This window comes from Dendropsophus ebraccatus, chromosome 5 (assembly GCF_027789765.1).
Source record: "Dendropsophus ebraccatus isolate aDenEbr1 chromosome 5, aDenEbr1.pat, whole genome shotgun sequence".
Classification (NCBI taxonomy): Eukaryota; Metazoa; Chordata; class Amphibia; order Anura; family Hylidae; genus Dendropsophus; species Dendropsophus ebraccatus.
The window spans coordinates 47,141,459-47,161,645 of record NC_091458.1 but is presented as its reverse complement, the minus strand read 5'-3'; the positions used below and the strand labels follow the sequence as shown (position 1 = coordinate 47,161,645).

General features: G+C 47.2%; 1 protein-coding gene across 4 annotated transcripts in view; it reads left to right on the top strand.

Moving 5' to 3' along the window:
• Nucleotides 1-19,061, top strand: part of RDH5 (retinol dehydrogenase 5) — a 38,560-nt gene extending 19,499 nt beyond the window's left edge. For all 4 annotated transcript variants that reach the window (XM_069970058.1, XM_069970061.1, XM_069970059.1 and 1 more), the window contains exons 2-5: nt 10-339; nt 1,508-1,766; nt 15,046-15,209; nt 16,709-19,061. In XM_069970058.1, the coding sequence (XP_069826159.1) occupies nt 27-339; nt 1,508-1,766; nt 15,046-15,209; nt 16,709-16,932 (960 nt within the window). In that variant the 5' untranslated portion in view covers nt 10-26 and the 3' untranslated portion in view covers nt 16,933-19,061. The remainder of the gene's footprint in view (nt 1-9; nt 340-1,507; nt 1,767-15,045; nt 15,210-16,708) is intronic.
• The last annotated feature ends 1,126 nt before the right edge of the window (nt 19,062-20,187 follow it).

Below are 20,187 nucleotides of genomic sequence, written 5' to 3'. Positions count from 1 at the left end.
CTAACGCAGCCCTCTAAAAGAGATCCATGTGGTGCTACGTGGTCCTGTTTGCCATTGCTTGGGCTATCGGATGGTTTCTCAGAGACAGACAGACTATCTCACGAGTGTCCGACAAACACGTCTTCATCACAGGATGCGATACAGGCTTTGGCAACCTACTAGCCAAGAGGTTGAACAGAAAAGGTTTTCAAGTCCTGGCGGGATGCCTTACAGAAAAAGGAGCAAATGACCTGCAAAAAGCCTGTCCTATGGGACTGAAAACTACTTTAGTTAATGTCACCAGCCCAGACAGCATCAAGAAGGCGGTGGAATGGGTGAAGGCGGAGGTAGGAGACAGAGGTAAGAACTGAATATCAGGAAATAGTATATTTATTAACAATAATATGCAAACAGTGCACACACGTATCTTATGATAGATTTAGCATTTTTTATTTCATTGTTTATTTGTCTGTTTTGGTAATTTGTGTTATTTGATCAATTGTAGAATATATTTGCTCTATAGAAATGAAGATTATTATTAAAGAGGTTTTCCAGGATTAGAAAAAGCACAGCTACTGTCTTGCAAAAACAGCACCACCCTTGACCTCAGGTTGTGTGTGGTATTACAATTCAGCCAGTGGCGGACATGCCGTATGTGCAGCCGAGCTGTCTGTACATGCGGTATGTCCGGGTTGGTAGTTTGGGTTAAGGTTGGCACATGTTTTGCACAGAGGTCCTATGCAGTCTGTGTCTGCCCCTAAATTCAGCTCCATTCACTTCAATAAATTAAGCTACAAATCCCACGTTCAAAGGGTACGTGCACACTATAGAATCCCGGTGGATCACCAGCCACGGATTCTGCAGCTGGTCCCATAGTCTTCATTCTATGGTTTGCCAGATTCCGACGTCCACCCTAAGAACAAACCCGCTCATTCTTTGGGTGGATGGCGGAATCTGGCAAACCATAAAATGAAGCCTATGGGACCAGCGGAGAGAGTGCAAGCTGCTAAATCCGTGGCGAGTGATCCACTGGGATTCTGTAGTGTGCACACACCAAAACTGAGGACAGAAGTGGTGCTCTTTCTGGAAGAAAGCAGCCATATTTTTCTAAGCCTGATAACCAGTTCAATGGATTTAACAAAGCAACATATATAGCCATTAGGGCTTGATTCACACACACACAGACTAACCTTTAAAGTGACTGTACCACCAGGCCCAGGCTGAAGCACTGAAGGTGGGCCGACCCACCCTTAGTGGGAGAAAACCCTAGCCCCTCCATGATGTGACTCCATTAGAATCAATGGAACCCTATCATAGAGTGGGCTGGGGTTACCTCCCACTAAGGGTGGGTCGGCCCGCCTCCTGTGCTTCAGCCTGGTGGTACAGTCACTTTAATATTGTGTATATAGTCGTGTTCTGATGTTTCAGTCCAAGCAACTAACAATGCTTGTAACATTTATTTTTACCTCCAAGACCTTTATTATTGCTCAGATGGTTCTTTGACAAATTTTCTTTCCATCTCCTATAGGTCTCTATGGTCTAGTTAACAATGCTGGTGTTGCCAACCCAATTGGTCCAACTGAGTGGATGACGCTTGGAGACTTTAAGAAGGTTATGGAAGTAAATACATTTGGCACTATTGGAGTGACTCTCGGTTTTCTGCCATTGATAAAACGGGCAAAAGGAAGAATTGTTAACATGGCCAGTGTACTTGGGAGAATATCAGCCAATGGAGGGGGTTACTGTGTGTCCAAGTATGCTGTGGAGGCTTTCTCTGATAGTCTTAGGTAAGAGGCATCAGAGTGTATAGCCTTTATAGGGAATCACCTTATTTTTAGCTGAAAAACCTTCGAGTGTTATGTAGCTAGTGTTCCCTTTAAATTGCATGGACACTCAACTGAAATTCTGGTCCACTCTGTCCCGGATATTGGAGGGTGACTGTTACCAATCCCCAGAATGTAATGATGTAGAAAAGCGGAACTGGGCCTGTTATGCCCCAGCTTCAGCTGGAGGCCTGAAGTGAGGTAGAGATGGCATTTTCATTTAGTGTGAAATCCTGGACTAGGTGAGTATTATGTATGTTTGTTTGTTTGTTTGTTTGTTTCTCTATTGGGACACAGGATACATTATTACTATATGGGGCACAGGTGGCAATATTACTATATGGAGGCACAGGGAACATTATTACTATATGGAAGCACAGGGAGACATTATTACTATATGGAGGCACAGGGGGCATTATTACTATATGGAGGCACAGGGGGCATTATTACTATATGGAGGCACAGGGAGCATTATTACTATATGGAGGCACAGGGAGCATTATTACTATATGGAGGCACAGGAAGACATTAATACTATATGGAGGCACAGGGAGACATTAATACTATATGGAGGCACAGGAGACATTATTACTATATGGAGGCAGATGGATCATTATTACTATATGGGGCACAGGGGGATCATTACTATATGGGGGAGCACAAAGGGCATTTTTACTATTTAGAGGGTCAGTAAGCACTATAAATAAATGGGGACACAGGATGCATTATTACTGTATGGGAGCATATGGAGCATTATTACTATATGAAGGCACAGTAATCACTACTATTACTATATGGGGCACAGGGTGCATTATTATTATTATATGGAGGCACAGGGAGCATTATTACTATATAGGAGCACAGGAATATTACAACAATATGGGGAGCACAGGAGGCATTATTACTATGTAGGGGCACACAGGGCATTATTACCACATAGAGGCAGAGGGGAATATCATTACTATGTGGAGGCACAGAAGGCATTATTACTATATGGAGGGACGCATGGGGCATTATTACTGTGCAGGGATACATGGGGGATTACAATATGGAAATACAGGGACATTGTTATTATATGTTATTATACAGGAGCTGGGCTAAGATAGCTGAGTGATATGTCCTGCTTGCACTAATATGACATATAGCCTATATCTAATATGGACTATTATTAAAGTGTCTATTAAGCATGTAATACACTCCTTGTGTAACTTGGATATGTCCATTGGGAACATTTATCTAAACCCTCACTGGTCAGGGCGATGCACAGTCTATTGCTGTGACTTCTATTTGGTGATAATTATCATACTCTCCTAAGATTGAGTGCTGACGAGGGTGTGGTCTTTTCCAGCTACAGTAATATTAATAATCAACACAGCATTAGAATCCCCTGGTTGGGGAAATTTGTGTCATGTCTGACTGGTGTATTATCCCACCCGACCCCCCCCCCCCCCCCCCCCCCCCAAACCGCTTGTACCATCGGATAGCTGCTGTTAATCCAAGATCTGTCCTGGAGTCCATCCGGCAGGTAATGCAGTTATTGTCCTAAAAAACAACTTTTAAACTTGCTACCCTGTGCCAATCTGGCATGGCTCATGCATTAGACTGGCACAACCTCCTATCCCTCCTCCCTGCCCTCCTCATGATTAGGAATGCTCTTGCCAGGTATTCTATTCATCAGCTGTGTGAATACTGCACATGGGCTGGATCGCTAAGGCACCTGTGTAGTTTTCATTGCAGAGGATTAGGAAATATCCTGTCAGTGGCCTTCCTAATGATGAGGAGGATGGGGAGGAGGGACGGAAGGGTGGTGCAAAGTTAGGGCACAGATACTCTAGGCCAGGGTTTCTCAACCTGCCTGGGGTACGCGGCGCAGGTTGAGGGGGTACGCGGGTAAGGGGGGGAAGAATAAAATTTAGTTTTCAGTGCCGGGACACTGCTATCACTCAGCAGTGTCCCGGCACCGATGCCCGTGGCTGCTCCGATCTCCCTCCCAGCTGCAGCAGCTCTGTACACTGGTGATGCTGCTGGGAGGGAGGAGAGTAGTGAGAGCAGTTCCATTTAGCCGGCGACCACGCGATGCACCGGCAGTGACATTCCCCGGACCCCACTCAGCTTGTGATAGGATCCCGACTCCCCTTCCCTCCCGGACCACACTCTGCGGAAAACGGCAGCCCGCCCTCCCCCTGGCTCATTATCGATCGGGTCCCGGGATGGAGGGCGCCGGTGCTATGCGCCCTCTGTTTCAGGAGCGCAATCACCGAGCGCCGCTATCTGCAGAGTGGGGTCTGGGAGGGAAGGGGAGTTGGGATCCTATCACGAGCTGAGTGGGGTCCGGGGAATGTCACTGCCGGTGCATCGCGTGGTCGCCGGCTAAATGGAACTGCTCTCACTACTCTCCTCCCTCCCAGCAGTATCACCCACCCGCGGGTGCTATGGGGCGATTGCGCCTCCAACAAACCCTCTCTTCTCCCTCCCCCACTCCCTCCTTCACCTACTCTCTCCCCCCCCTTCTCCTCCTCTCTCCCCCCTTCTCCTCTCTCCCCCCTTCTCCTCTCTCCCCCCCCTTCTCCTCCTCTCTCCCCCCTTCTCCTCTTCTCTCCCCCCTTCTCCTCCTCTCTTCCCCCTTCTCCTCCTCTCTCCCCCCTTCTCCTCTTCTTTACCCCTTCTCCTCTCTCCCCCCTCTCCTCCTCTCTCCCCCTTCTCTTCTTCTCTCCCCCGTTTCCTCCTCTCTCCCCCCTTCTCCTCTTCTCTCCCACTTCTCCTCCTTCTCCTCTCTCCCCCCTTCTCCTCTCAACCCCCTTCTCCTCTCAACCCCCTTCTCCTCTTCTCTCCCCCCTTCTCCACCTCTCTCCCCCCTTCTCCTCCTCTCTCCCCCCTTCTCCTCCTCTCTCCCCCCTTCTCCTCTTTCTCTTCTCTTCCCCCTTCTCCTCTTCTTTCCCCCTTCTCCTCTTCTCTCCCCCTTCTCCTCCTCTCTCCCCCCTTCTCCTCCTCTCTCCCCCCCCCTTCTCCTCTGCTCTCCCCCCCTTCTCCTCTTCTTTACCCCTTCTCCTCCTCTCTCCCCTTCTCCTCTTTCTCTTCTCTCCCCCTTCTCCTTCTCTCGCCCCCTCCTCTTCTCTCCCCCCCCTTCTCCTCCTCTCTCCCCCCTTCTCCTCTTCTCTCCCCCTCCTCTTCTTTCCCCCGCCTTCTCATCCTCTCTCCCCCCTTCTCTTCTCTCCCCCCTTCTCCTCCTCTCGCCCCTCCTCTTCTCTCCCCCCTTCTCCTCCTCTCCCCCCCTTCTCCTCTTCTCTCCCCCCTTCTCCTCCTCTCTCCCCCCTTCTCCTTCTCTCTCCCCCCTTCTCCTCCTCTCTCCCCCTTCTGCTCCTCTCTCCCCCTTCTCCTCTTCTCTCCCCCTTCTCCTCCTCTCGCCCCCTCCTCTTCTCTCCCCCCTTCTCCTCCTCTCTCCCCCCTTCTCCTCCTCTCTCCCCCCTTCTCCTCCTCTCTCCCCCCTTCTCCTCTTCTCTCCCCCCTTCTCCTCCTCTAGCCCCCTTCGCTTCTCTCCCCCTTCTCCTCCTCTCTCCCCCCTTCTCCTCCTCTCTCCCCCCTTCTCCTCCCCTTCTCCTCCTCTCGCCCCCTCCTCTTCTCTCCCCCCTTCTCCTCTTCTCTCCCCCCTTCTCCTCTTCTCTCCCCCTTCTCTTTCTCTTCTCTCCCCCTTTCTCCTCCTCTCGCCCCCCCTCTTCTCTCCCCCCCCCTCTTCTCTCCCCCCTTCTCCTTCCCTTCTCCTCTTCTCTCCCCCCTTCTCCTCTTCTCTCCCCCTTCTCCTCCTCTCACCCCCTCCTCTTCTCTCCCCCCTTCTCCTCTTCTCTCCCCCGTTCTCCTCCTCTCTCCCCCGTTCTCCTCTTCTCTCCCCCCTTCTCCTCCTCTCGCCCCCTCCTCTTCTCTCCCCCCCTTCTCTTCCTCTCTTCCCCCTTCTCCTCCTCTCTCTCCCCTTCTCCTCCTCTCCCCCCCCCTTCTCCTCCTCTCTCCCCCCTTCTCCTCTTCTTTACCCCTTCTCCTCCTCTCTCCCCTTCTCCTCTTTCTCTTCTCTCCCCCTTCTCCTTCTCTCGCCCCCTCCTCTTCTCTCCCCCCCTTCTCCTCCTCTCTCCCCCCTTCTCCTCTTCTCTCCCCCTCCTCTTCTTTCCCCCGCCTTCTCCTCCTCTCTCCCCCCTTCTCTTCTCTCCCCCCTTCTCCTCCTCTCGCCCCTCCTCTTCTCTCCCCCCTTCTCCTCCTCTCCCCCCCTTCTCCTCTTCTCTCCCCTTCTCCTCCTCTCCCCCTTCTCCTCCTCTCTCCCCCCTTCTCCTCCTCTCTCCCCCCTTCTCCTCCTCTCTCCCCCTTCTCCTCTTCTCTCCCCCTTCTCCTCCTCTCGCCCCCTCCTCCTCTCTCCCCCCTTCTCCTCCTCTCTCCCCCCTTCTCCTCCTCTCTCCCCCCTTCTCCTCCTCTCTCCCCCCTTCTCCTCCTCTCTCCCCCCTTCTCCTCTTCTCTCCCCCCTTCTCCTCTTCTAGCCCCCTTCGCTTCTCTCCCCCCTTCTCCTCCTCTCTCCCCCCTTCTCCTCCTCTCTCCCCCCCTTCTCCTCCCCTTCTCCTCTTCTCTCCCCCTTCTCCTCCTCTCGCCCCCTCCTCTTCTCTCCCCCCTTCTCCTCTTCTCTCCCCCCTTCTCCTCTTCTCTCCCCCTTCTCTTTCTCTTCTCTCCCCCTTTCTCCTCCTCTCGCCCCCCCCTCTTCTCTCCCCCCCCTCTTCTCTCCCCCCCTCTTCTCTCCCCCCTTCTCCTCCTCTCTCCCCCCTTCTCCTTCCCTTCTCCTCTTCTCTCCCCCCTTCTCCTCCTCTCGCCCCCTCCTCTTCTCCTCTCTCCCCCCTTCTCCTCCTCTCTCCCCCTTTCTCCTCTTCTCTCCCCCTTCTCCTCCTCTCACCCCCTCCTCTTCTCTCCCCCCTTCTCCTCTTCTCTCCCCCGTTCTCCTCCTCTCTCCCCCGTTCTCCTCTTCTCTCCCCCCTTCTCCTCCTCTCGCCCCCTCCTCTTCTCTCCCCCCCTCCTCTTCTCTCCCCCCCTTCTCTTCCTCTCTCCCCCCTTCTCCTCCTCTCTCTCCCCTTCTCCTCCTCTCTCCCCCCCTTCTCCTCCTCTCTCCCCCCTTCTCCTCCTCCCTCCCCCCTTCTCCTCTTTCTCTTCCCCCTTCTCCTCTTTCCCCTTCTCCTCTTCTTTACCGCTTCTCCTCTTCTTCCCCCCTTCTCCTCCTCTCTCCCCTCCTTCTCCTCCTCTCTCCCCCTTCTCCTCTCTTCCCCCTTCTTTCTTTTCTCTTCCCCCTTCTCCTCTTCTTTACCCATTCTCCTCTCCTCTCCCCCTTCTCCTCTTTCCACCTTCTCCTCTCTCCCCCCTTCTCCTCTTCTCCCCCCTTCTCCTCCTTCTACTCTCCCCCCTTCTCTCCCTCCTTCTTCTCTCTCCTCTTCTCTCCCCCCCTCTACTCTCCCCCTTCTCCTCTTCTCCCCCCTTCTCTCCCTCCTTTTCCTTTCTCCCCCCTTCTCTTCTTTCCCCCCCCTCTCCTCCTTCTTCTCACAAGTGACCCCTCTACTCTCCCCCTTCTCCTCTTCTCTCCTCCTTCTCCTCTTCTCCCCCCCTCTCCTCTTCTCTCCCCCCTCTCCTCTTCTCTACCCCCTTCTCCTCTCTCCCCCCTTACCCTCTTCTCTCCCTCCTTTTCCTTTCTCCCCCCCTTCTCCTCTTCCTTCCCCACCCTCTCCTCATTCTCCTCACAAGTGACCCCTGAGATGAAAAAAGACGTCACTTGTAAGTCACTAAATTATGTTTTTTTTTTCATAGAAAGTTATTTAGTAGGGGTGCCCCAAGGTAAAAAGAAATTTCCAAAGGGTGACCCCATCACAGACCTCTCTGTTCAGCATTAACCAATAGCAACATCAAATCAACCATCAAAACATCTGGCTACATAGCGAGGTATCTGACTACATGGGGGGAGGTATCTGGCTACATGGGGGAGGTATCTGACTACATGGGGGAGGTATCTGGCTACATGGGGGCAGTGGCGGTCTTTGGCACCAAGCAACCCAAGCGATCGCTTGGGGCCCCCAACATCCAGGGGGGCCCCCACGCCCCTCTCTTATGCTCAAGACCGCTGGACAGGGCCGCTGCCCCCATCTGAACTGTAACTATGAGCACTCGTAATGAGCGCTCATAGTTACATGCAGCAGCTATGACAGGGCGGGAGACATTGGCTCCCTTCCTGTCAGTCACTCTTGTGGCCGCAGGAAGGGTTTTCCCTGTGGTTACAAGTGGCAGCTTTGTCCTTGTGGTGCTGGCGCTCCAGTGACATCACTGGAGCATCGGCGCCAGGACAAGGGGAGTGCGGCTTCTTGTGATCGCAGGGAAAACCCTTCCTGCGGCCATAAGAGTGAAGAGAAGAGGAGACGCTCGGACCCAGGTGAGTATAAGAGTTTGTTTTATTGTGTTATATACTATATGGGAGGGGGAGCACACAGGGGTCTGTTTAACTGGGGGAGCGCACATCGGGGGTCTATATAAATGGGGGAGCACACAAGGGGGGCTATATAACAGGGGGAGCACACAGGGGGGCTATAGACTACTGGGGCTTCACAGAGGGGTCTATATACTACTGGGGCAGCACACAGGGGTTCTATATACTACTTGGGGCAGCAGAATGGGGTCTATATACAACTTGGAGAGCACACAGGAGGTCTATATCCAAGTGGGAGAGCACACAGGGGGGCTATATACTACTGGGGGAGCACACAGGGGTCTATATACTACTGGCGGGGCACACAGGGGGTCTATATACTACTGGGGGAACATACAGGGGGTCTATATACTACTTGTGAGGCACACAGGTGGTCTATATATAACTGGGAGAGCACACAGGGGTCTGTATACAACTGGGGCAGCACACAAAAGGTCTATATAATACTGGTGGGGCACACAGGGGGTCTATATACTACTGGGGGAACCACGCAGGGGGTTTATATACTACTGGAGGAGCACACAGGAGTCTATATCAAAGTGGGGGAGCACACAGGAGGTCTATATCCAAGTGGGGGAGCACACAGGGGAGCTAAATACCCCTGAGGGAGCACACAGGGGGCCTATATACTAGTGGGGGAGCACACAGGGGGTATTTACAACTGGGGGCAGCACACAGGGGGTCTATATACAACTGGGGCAGCACACAGGAGGTCTATATACTTCTGGGGGAGCACAAGGGGGGCTATATAAAACTGGGGGAACACACAGGGGTCTATATACTACTTGGGGAAGCAAACAAGGGGTATATACTACTGGGGGCAGGACACAAGGGGTATATACTATTGGGGGAAGCACACAAGGAGTATATTTTACTGGCGGCAGCGCACAAGGGGTATATACTACTGGGGGCAACACACAGTGGTCTATTGTTTTGAAATGCAGGTCGAGGGGGGGGCCCAGACATAACTTTGCTTGGGGCCCCAGAAATGCCAAGACCGCCCCTGCATGGGGGAGGTATCTGGCTACATGGGGGAGGTATCTGGCTACATGGGGGAGGTATCTGGCTACATGGGGGAGGTATCTGGCTACATGAAGAGGTTTCTGGCTATATGGGGGAGGAATCTGGTTATATGGGGGAGGAATCTGGCTACATTGAGAGGTATCTGGCTACATGGGGAGGTATCTGGCTACATGGGGGAGGTATCTGACCACATGGGGAGGTATCTGGCTACATGGGGGAGGTATCTGACTACATGGGAGAGGTATCTGGCTACATGGAGGAGGTATCTGACTACATGGGGGATGTATCTGGATACACGTGGGAGGTATCTGGCTACAATGGGGGAGGTATCTGGCTACATGGGAGGTATCTGGCTACATGAAGAGGTTTCTGGCTACATGGGGGAGGAATGTGACTACATGGGATGAGGTATCTGGCTACATGGAAGGGTATCTGACTACATGGGAGGAGGTATCTGACTACATGGGGGAGAGGTATCTTACTACATGGGAAGGTATCTGACTACATGGGGAGGTATCTGGCTACATGGGGGAGGTATCTGGCTACATGGGGGAGGTATCTGGCTACATGGAGGAGGTATCTTACTACATGGGGGGAGGTATCTGACTACATGGGGGAGGTATCTGACTACATGGGGGGAGGTATCTGGCTACATGGAGGAGATATGTGGCTACATGGGGGGAGGTATGTGGCTACATGGGGGGAGGTATGTGGCTACATGGGGGAAGGTATCTGGCTACATAAGGGAGGTATCTGGCTACATGGGGGAGGTACCTGACTACATGGAGGAGGTATCTGGCTACATGGCGGAGGTATCTGGCTACATGGGGAAGGTATCTGGCTACATGGGGAAGGTATCTGGCTACATGGGGAAGGTATCTTGCTACGTTGGGGGGGGGTATCTGGCTACGTTGGAGGTGTTATTTGGCTGCAGGGAGACATATCCAGCTCAATGAGACACATCTGGCTAGCGGCAAATCTGGCTCCATGGGACATACCTGGCTGCAAGAGGCATACCTAGCCAAAAGGGGCATATGTGGCTGCAGGGACATATCTAGCTGAAAGGGGCATATTATTACTTGTCCAAGCTTCTGCCTGCTTCCCTAGCTCCCAACTTATTGACTGCCTGCTGCAGCCACGATCTGTGACCTGCGAGACTGAGAAGCAGGTGGGAGCATTGTCAGGTAAGTATGATCTGTAAGGCCAGGCAGCTAATACGTTAAATAGGCAGTGGCTACATTCTGTTAATGGAATGAAAATCTGCTGCAAAAATGCAAAACTATGGGCCACAACAGTACAGAGTATTGCAGTGGATTTTCTGCAAAATGTATGGGTGTATCTTCCCTAGGGCAAAGATTATAATGAATCGTATCCTTGGGGGTACTCGGCTGGAGCTTCTTGTCGCATGGGGGTACTTGGCTTGAAAAGGTTGAGAAACACTGCTCTAGGCCATGTCAGTTTGGCACAGGGCTGCAAGTTTAAAAGTTTTTTGTTTTTTTTAGAACAATAACTGCATCACCAGTCGAACGGACCCCAGGACAGATCTTGGATTAAAAGCAGCTATCCGAAGATACAAGTGGTTTGGGGGGGGGAGTCAGATTGTGGGTACAGAGTCACTTCAAGAATAATGCACTGATGAACACTAGTGTTGGAGATCTAAGCTCTAAGTCCCATGCTATAGTGAATTCCATTTTAAAAGTTTCCTAGTGTCATTTATTTTGCAGATGAGTGTCATGCACAAGAAGCTAATTATAACTCCGATTGGCTCCTCTGATGAACATTAGTGTTGGGGATCTAGGCTCTAAGTCACACGCTATAGTGAATTTCACTCCAAAAAGTGTTTAGTCATGTGCTATGAATAGAACAGTGGACTGCTTGACATTGTAAGACACGTAAACAGCGGATGCCCGAGTCTGCCTCTAACTATAGTGTCCTGCACAGATAGAAAAGAAAAGAGAACAATTCTGATCAGAGAAGACACCACCTATGAGTCACTGGTTGTAGCTGTAATTACTTATACAGGTTACAAATCTTCTATATTATACAAGTATGTACCTCTTTATGGTCACTGTATGGGGGTAACACTGGTTATACTGGTTGTTGGGGTAGATACAGTATATGTGGTCACGGTAAGCAGGGATTATTTGGCCCTTTTATAGTGTTAGTATTGAAGGACTAGGCTATGTTAGTGTTTTGACTGAGATACTAATATTCTAATGATAGGCTTATTCTGTGTTTACACGTAACGATTATCGTGCGAATTTGAACGATAATCGTATGTGTAAACGCAGCGAAGATCAAATGACGAACGAAAAATCATTCATTTTGATCTTACAACATGTTCTCAAATCATTGTTCGTCGTTCGCAAAAAAATTGCAGATCGTTCCGTGTAAACAGACGTTCGCCAATTTAACTAATGTGTGAGATAGGCTTAAGCGATCGCAAAACTAATTTTCCATACAATATATCGTACCGTCTAAACACTGATCGTTATGAAAAAAGAATCGTTACTCCGACATCATTAATCGTACGATCGGGCCAATTATCGTTTCGTGTAAACGCAGCATTATAATTTGCTATTTAATTTGCTCCACTCAACAGCTGCCAACACTTGCCGCTTCTCCTCCCCTCCTCCCTGCATTTTTGTTTGTTTTATAGACAGTGCTTGGCTTTCAGTGACGAGCTCTGTTTTCAAATCTCATGTGCATACGAATTGAGGTGACTGATATTGATGCCTTTACCACATTGCACCTCAATACATATATACATGGCATGCACAGGATTTGGAACAAAGCTAGGGTCTGGACTGGAAGCCAAGCTGTCAATCAAACCAGGCCAAGGATGGGAGTTACAGGTGTATGGAATTTCATTCATTTTCTAAATACCAATACAAGAGTCACATTTTTTCCGCATTACAATGCAGCTGCTTTCTGCACAGAAATCTAGGGACATCTGATGGCAGAGGCAGATTAGGAGTCGGAGAAAAATGCAGAGCAAACAGTCTGTAATATGTGTAGGGCCATGCATGAAGATAATCTACCTTAATTTAATTCTGGGCTTTGTAAATGTATCTCTACAGAATAGGAAGATGAATTGCCTGTTTAGTAGTTTTATCTAAGACTTTGGCTTAAGACCACTTTCACGATTATAAATTTTGATCAGTATATTCTATCACTATTGGTAACCAGTCAAACCAGTAGTGGAAGATGAAATATACTAGAAAGATTTGCACCTCTTTCAGAACCACTACGGATCTTGTCTTACAAGTACTGATGCAAAATACTGGGGCGATTCAAGGTTTTCTGCTGCCTGAGGCAAAATTGGATATGGCACCCCTGGTCAAGTACTACCTGCAATCGTTGGTGAGGACAAGAAAGAAAAAGTTTTAAAGTTTCCAATTCCACCAGTGTGTAACCAGTTCTTCAATCTTTATTGCTTCTCCAAGAATAAAAGCCCCTGACATACACAAGAGTCAATGCATTATGACTGCTCATGGTGATCTTATTCATGGTCATACTACCATTACACCTTGTGCTCCATATAAAGGGGTAGTGATCACTTGTAGTGTAGTGATGTGTGACACATATAAAAATACCTGCAGACACTGTCTGCAGTCCTGACCTCTTTGCATTCTAGTCTCTCCAGCTATGTCCAGTTATCATCTGCAAGTCATGGTGTCAGTGAAATCAGTGGTCTGTAGCAGACAGTATAATTTATGGCCACTCCATAAACTCTGCTGCCCCTACAAATTTGCCGCCTGAGCAATAAACTCATTTCGGAGAAATGGCCCTGCCTGTGAATGTAGCCTAATCATATAAACGGACCAATGGTTTATTATCAACTGGCTGCCATTAACATATAAAGGGATATTTGTTAGAAGATTTCTATAAAAATAATTTCCATGATCAAAATGATTCCCTGTTGTTCCATATAATGAGGATTTCCATACCATAAATTGATTGGCCTAAAGTTTAGTAGGTGAGTTAATTTTTAGGCTTGAAGAGACTATTGTTTTCATAGTCTCCATATTGGTTTGTTGGCTTAATGTACTGGCTTATTGGATTCTGTGCATATATATATTTTTATTTATTTTTTATTTTTTTTCATAGTCCTTTCCAGCACAAAGATATATGCCATTTTCTTAATAAGTAAATAAGGTTCCACAGCCCAGGGGTGTTCCACAGCATGGTGTAAGTCCAGGGTTAGTCAGCCCATCTCCTCTTATTCCCCACCTCCATAATCTCTGTCAATAAAAGGGTGTAGGTGCATGAAAGCGGAGGCGTGGAGGTAGTGACTAACAGGAGATGGGCTGGCTAATTCTGGGCTCCTGCCGTGCTTTGGAACACCTCATGGGAATATGAGCCTCATTTACATATTAGAAAAAAATCTTATATCTCTGTGCTAGAAAGTGGGTGTTGAGAGACGCAGGGGTGATCAGAGTACCGAGGCAACTGTGCAATGTTCTGGAGTCCACTTCTAATTATTAATGCGGCACTATCAGCAGGTTCACTGGCCCGAACCTGCTGATAGTGCCGCGTTAATAATTAGACTCAGCCGCTATTTACCTAATGAGTCCAGGGCTGTAAGTCATATTCCTATGCGGTCCGGTAAAAGGTAGTTTTCGGTCGTGGAGCATTTGGGCGTTCCCCATGCTCCTGGAGCACCGGCTCTGCCCGCCTAGCCTGCCTCCTCCCGGGCCGCCCCACTATGCATATTCATATATGCATAGCTAGGCCACTTGTTACGGGCTGCTTCCTGAACATGCGCCGTAACAACCGCTTTAAGATTTGTGCATGGGACCTGCCAAGCCTCGTACAGTTGCCCTGGGTGCCCACCTGACTAGTGTGGAACTGCATCTCTCTCTAAGGGTATATGCACACAGAGTTCTATTACACGGAGCGATTGTTAACGATTAACGACTAACGATAAACGATCGCAAACAAGATTGTTTATGGTTAACTTAAAATCGTTTACCATATTACACAGAACGATAGTCGCTAGTTACAATCGTTACTATGATCATTTATTCCTTCTGATCCCAGCAAAACAATGAAAAGTATGCAATTACACTGAATGATTAGTGATCAAATGTGGAACTTGAGCAAACGAATTTTAGGTTCAGATCTAAATCACCGATCAACGACATGCGAACGATTTTCTGATCATTGCCTGCAATTACACAGAACGATTATCGTTTAAATTCAAACGATAATGATTTTTTGCACGATAATCATCTCGTGTAATAGGGCCCTAATACTCACGGAAAACTCTGTGCGGAATCCGCCATATTTCCCCACGTGCTCCCGCTTCGCTCTCCGTAGGCTCCATTCTATGGTTGGATGGATTCCGCTGTCCGCCCAAAGAATCGATATGTCATTTCTTTGGGTGGACGACGAAATCCGCCCGAGCATATAATGGGGCCCATCTGATATGCGGAACTTCTGCACAGAGTTTACCGCGAGAATTACTCTGTGTGCATATACCCTAACTGAACAACTTGTATAGACCCACTGTGCTACTGAAACAGTTTCACTTTAGGCCAAGCTCAGTAGCGGAAGGAAAGTACCCAGTACTTTTTCATTTTTATCCCACTCCAGGATGTAGAAGCAAGACTTGTACACTGCACATCTCTAAAATGACCCTCACTGTTAATGAGAAGGTTGGTACCATGTCTGGTTATATGGCTGCCATCTATAAATGTCTTGGTATTTTTTGTTTGCATCCTACAGGAGAGATATGCAGCACTTCGGTGTCAAGGTTTGTATTATAGAGCCTGGCTTCTTTAAGACGGCGGTAACCGATCTGGATTCTATTGAACATTCATTAAAGCAGCTTTGGGACCAGATGCCTCCTGAGACAAGGAAGAGTTATGGGGATGTATATTACCACAAATGTGAGTATGGGGCTGTAAATTATGCAGAACGATATGCAGCCTCTCACCATACATTTCTCTAGACTGTCACTTCTTTAGTTCTTTCCTGCAGCCATAGCTAGTGCTGTAATTTAGCAAAAGAGATTGGAGAGATTGGAGTTACACAATGTACAGTGATGAAATTGCTCTAGACCAGCTCTGCACAACCTCTCTGGGACACATTTTAACATGTACTACTCTACTGCAACAAAACAGACATTGTATCAAGCAGAACTGGAAGATATAAATACAGAAGTATCAAAAAATGACTCTACAAGATATAAATTTCTTATTCCATACACAGCCATAAGAGTAAATCTACCTGCCTAATATTATATAGGTGCCCCATGTGCTGCCAAAACAGTTCTGATCCATTGAGGTATGAACTCCACAAGACTTCTGAAGGCGTCTTGTACTATCTGGAGACATTAGCAGCAGACCCTTATAGGGGTACTTCTGTGATTCTAAAAAAAAAAAGTTTCCAAACACTCCTTGGATTACTTACTGCGTCACTTTGACACCTCTCCAATGGTTCTGTACCACTCTGATTGTTTGTTCAAAAGTTTTCTGAATGATTGTAGATTTCTAAGATATCGCCACCTGGGAAACTACATCTCCCGGCATGCCGTGCATCTCAATTATTACTGATACAGGGATCATATGATGTCTGTATAGCTAACCTGGCCCACAGAGACACAGATCACATGTACTTCTCAGAGGGGGAGGATGAGAGGAAACTACTCAGAGACAAAGTGGATTCAGATTAGTGTGGGTTTTTTTGCACTTTTGCCTGAGTGGAATACTCCTTTTATTGGGCACTGTCAAAAAAAAAAAAAAAAAAAAAGATATATATCTGTGCTGTCAGTTTCCAGATCAATCTATACTTACCACACTGCTTGTGATCCTGCATCTGGCTTCTCTAGTCCTCCGGCCACCAGCTGTATCTTCAGGCCCGGTCTCCTCTGGCTGTCAATCAGTCCAGAAAAGGTAGCGGCCTCAAAATACAACTGGCAACTGGAGGACTTGAGAAGCCAGATGCAGGATCACAAGCAGCATGGTAAGTATACGCTGCTTGTGATCTGGAAACTGACAGCACAGATATATACATATTTGTGCTGTCAGTTTCTCTTTATCCTTGACCACAAAATCCATGCTTACACAAGATGATGTGCGGCTGATAAAGATAAATTTTAAAGCTTGCTCTATACAGACGATCAGCTGAGGATCAGGCATTTTCCTGTTCCTCAGCTGATCGCTGTCACTTTTACAAGGGCCGATTATCAGCCACAGGAGCATTTTATAGCAACACTCTTGGCCAATCATCAGCCCATGTAAAATGCTCTTAAGTAAGTACACTCATGAACATTTATTTGGCATATGAATTTATTGGTTTAGAACTCCATTTAATGGCATCCTAATATTATCTTCAAACATTGAGCATTAGTACTAATACCTTCCAACATTGTTAATTTCACACCTAGATATGAAAGTGCAAAGGCTGATCATGAATTTCATCTGTGACACCGATATCTCCAAAGTGCCAAAGTGCATCGAGCATGCCTTACAAGCTGCGTACCCCCGTACAAGATACAGCCCAGGATGGGATGCCAAGCTGGTGTGGCTACCCGTCTCTTACATGCCAGCCTTCATCGTGGATGCTGTCCTCGGCTTTGTTCTACCTAAACCAGAACAGAGAGTCTGCTAAGATATATTCCTGAAAATTCTCTGGATCTGAGTCATCGTAAAGTAAAGTGCTCATTTGTAGACTGGGACAAAGCTCGTTTTGTATTGGAAATGTGTGATCGCTAAGAGGCTCTACGCCTGATCAAAACGAAATAATGTATGTTCCTATTTATGACAGGGTAACAGATTTTCTACATGTTTGCATCATCACTTCTGGTAATTATGCATTGTACAATGTGAGACTGTGAAACATAAATATTACATGATTAGTAGCAGGCGCCACTGACCCCTCGCTAAACCAATGGCCGCTGTACATAGGATTAGTTCTGGATGACAAGTAAGAAATCGTCTTCTGTTACTGGCCTAGATAACACAATGTCCATGTGGTGGTGATCTGATCTGCATTGTAGACTCTAATGTGATGCTTACAGTCATTTTTGTGGTTCTGGTCTTCTTTAGATCAACTTGATCCATTTTAGATGTTTTCACATACGATGAAAAAATTATCTAATTTCTGTTCATACTAAAATACACACAATGATCAACCATGACGTTAATCCACCTCTTCACTGTCCCCGATGTTTCCCTCTAAATGGAAAAAGTATTATTCAGTAAGACTATTGCAGAGATAAAGTGATAAACCATGTGAATATCAAACAGGAGGGAAAGGAAGCTTGCTGCTACACATGGCTTTATCGACATATCACAGCCTATAGGGAAACTTTTAGAATTTCCTGGAAAAGAGAATGGGCAATCCATAGTGGTACAGGGTGAGTCAAAAGTCTCAAGACCCTCAGGACAGGAACCAAAGGGGAAATTCACATATTCGATTACCCCAGCAAGTAATGGATGAGGAGGTCTATCTTTTGAGCTGGAACATGGCTGCCATCATATTGGATCAAGGGCAAGTTTTTTACACTGGGAAGGCAGTCACGAGCATATCAAATAAAAGCAGAAACGTCTCAGAAATGGACTGCCGTTGTTACATTTGTGGTTCAAAAGTTATTAACCAAGAAAGTTGCATTCTGTTGAGCTTCAGCTCTGTGTTCAGCACCATGCACAACACACTGGCCACATCAAATAGCTGTGCATCACAGGAAATGTTCCTGGTTGTTTTTGTTGTAACATTCTGTGTTGATAACTTTTGGACCACAAAAGATTTTGCACATCTGATGGCGGCAATCGATTACTGAGACAAATTAAATTTTCTTTAATATGCACCTGGAAAAACTTGCACTTGATCCAATATGGCGTCTTTCAAAAAGGTGGCCGTGTTCCGGACATAGCCTGAAATATAGGCCTTCAGATATGTTATTTTCTCTTTTGCTTCTAAAATTAAATGTTGTCCTGAGCCTTTTGTCTTGCCTTGTAGTTTCTCAAACAGAGGTATATTAACAACTTGTCTAATTTCACATCTCTAAAGTGTCAAAATGTTAAAGATTTGGCGATTTCAGAGGCAATGTCCACACTTTGAGGTCATTGTCATGTTCCTCAAACCATTTCTGAGCAATTTTTTATCCTACAGAAAGTGGCCACTACCATTAAAAAACTTTACTAACATAAAGAGGTGTATGTGGTCTGTAACTACAGTATGTTTACGTAGGTGGTATGGGTCAAGGTAAAATTCACATAAAGGCCAGGACCCAAAGTTTCCCAGCAGGTAATTGCTCAGAGCATCACACTACCTCCACTGCCTTGTCTTCCCAAAGTGCATCTTGGAGCAATCTCTTCCCCGGGTAAGGGCACACACAGCTGACCATCTACTTTATGTAAAGGAAAGCAGGATTCATCTGACCAGGCCTTTTGCTCCATGTTTTGATGTACAAGTGCTTATCGTAAGCATTTCTGGTGTCAGGCAGGGGTCAGCATGTGCAGGTTGACCATTCTGTGCAGCAAACTGTGTTCAAACACTTTTTACGGTACTGGACCAGATGGACTAGCCTTCGCTTCCCACACATCAGTGCAATGCCTTGACCAATTGACCACTACATACTAGAAACACACAAGTTCTCCCACATGGAGATGATCTGACCCAGCCATCTTACCATCATAGGTTGGCTCTTGTTAAAGTCCCTCATATTGCTTAACCATTTCTCCTGTTTCTGTACATTTCAACTGGATACTTTCTTGCAAAAAAAAAAATATATATATATATATATATATCTGTTCATAAAGTGTGTTTGGTGTTGTACCTCTGCTCCCCTGTGATAGATAGGGCTGAATTGCAATACCACACACAACCTGTGATTAGTGGTGGTGCTGTTTTTGGAAGAAAGCAGCCTTGTTTCCAAGATAATTCGGCCCTCCAGCTGTTGCAAAACTACAATTACCAGCATGCTTGGGCAGCTGAACATAATGGGCACTGAAATTTTGCAATAGCTGCAATGTGAAGGCTCCCAATTCCTGCTTTATACTAAGAATCTGTAACAATCTGACATATAACATACCAAAATGTATTAATTTACATTCTTGATTTTACAATAAATCTGTTTGAAGTACAACTTTTGCTCATATTATGGTTGTTGTCGCCATTATATGAAACAAGCAAAAAAAAGGTACAACTACAAGTGCCGCCTTATCAATGGCCTGCTGTTCAGTTATCGGTAGAGATGGGAATAAAAAGTCCAAAGATGAGCAAACTAACAAGAGGCCAGGAGGATATTTCTTTGGCACATAGGTAATAAAATGTAGCCAATATGTATTGTACAAGTGACCGATCAGCTGTACTGTAGTGTTCAAGGAGCCTTTGTACAATAGGAACAGTGAATCAGATTTCATCACCGTTTCACACATCTGAATGGGGCTATACAATTGTCTATACTATATATATATTTTTTTGTCTACACATTACCATCAGTATATCCCCGAAGGGGGAGCACCACTCCCTATGAAAGGGCAGAGAATGGCAAACGCTGGGTGTGTGTGAGAGCAGCCTCAGAGGCTATACTAAATAATGCAGGTTAAGGAAACTACAATAAAACTTTATAGGATTTTATCACTATACACATTATTTTCCTTACCGCTTTACAATACCATTCAGAACCACGTACCAGGCATCATGCTGGAGGGGGAGCATTTCAGGATGTAATGCAGTGTGCACTTCGAAACCTGTGCAGCCTGCGGCACGTATCGGCCGCAGTAGCTTTATACCTGAAAGAATAAGGTTTAATGTCCCCGCGTGCGGCAGGTATTCATCCATCTGTTAATCATGCCCCCCTGGAAGCATCGGCACACAGAGGGCTCCTATTGGCTTACACGCCAACGCTATCAGGGAGGC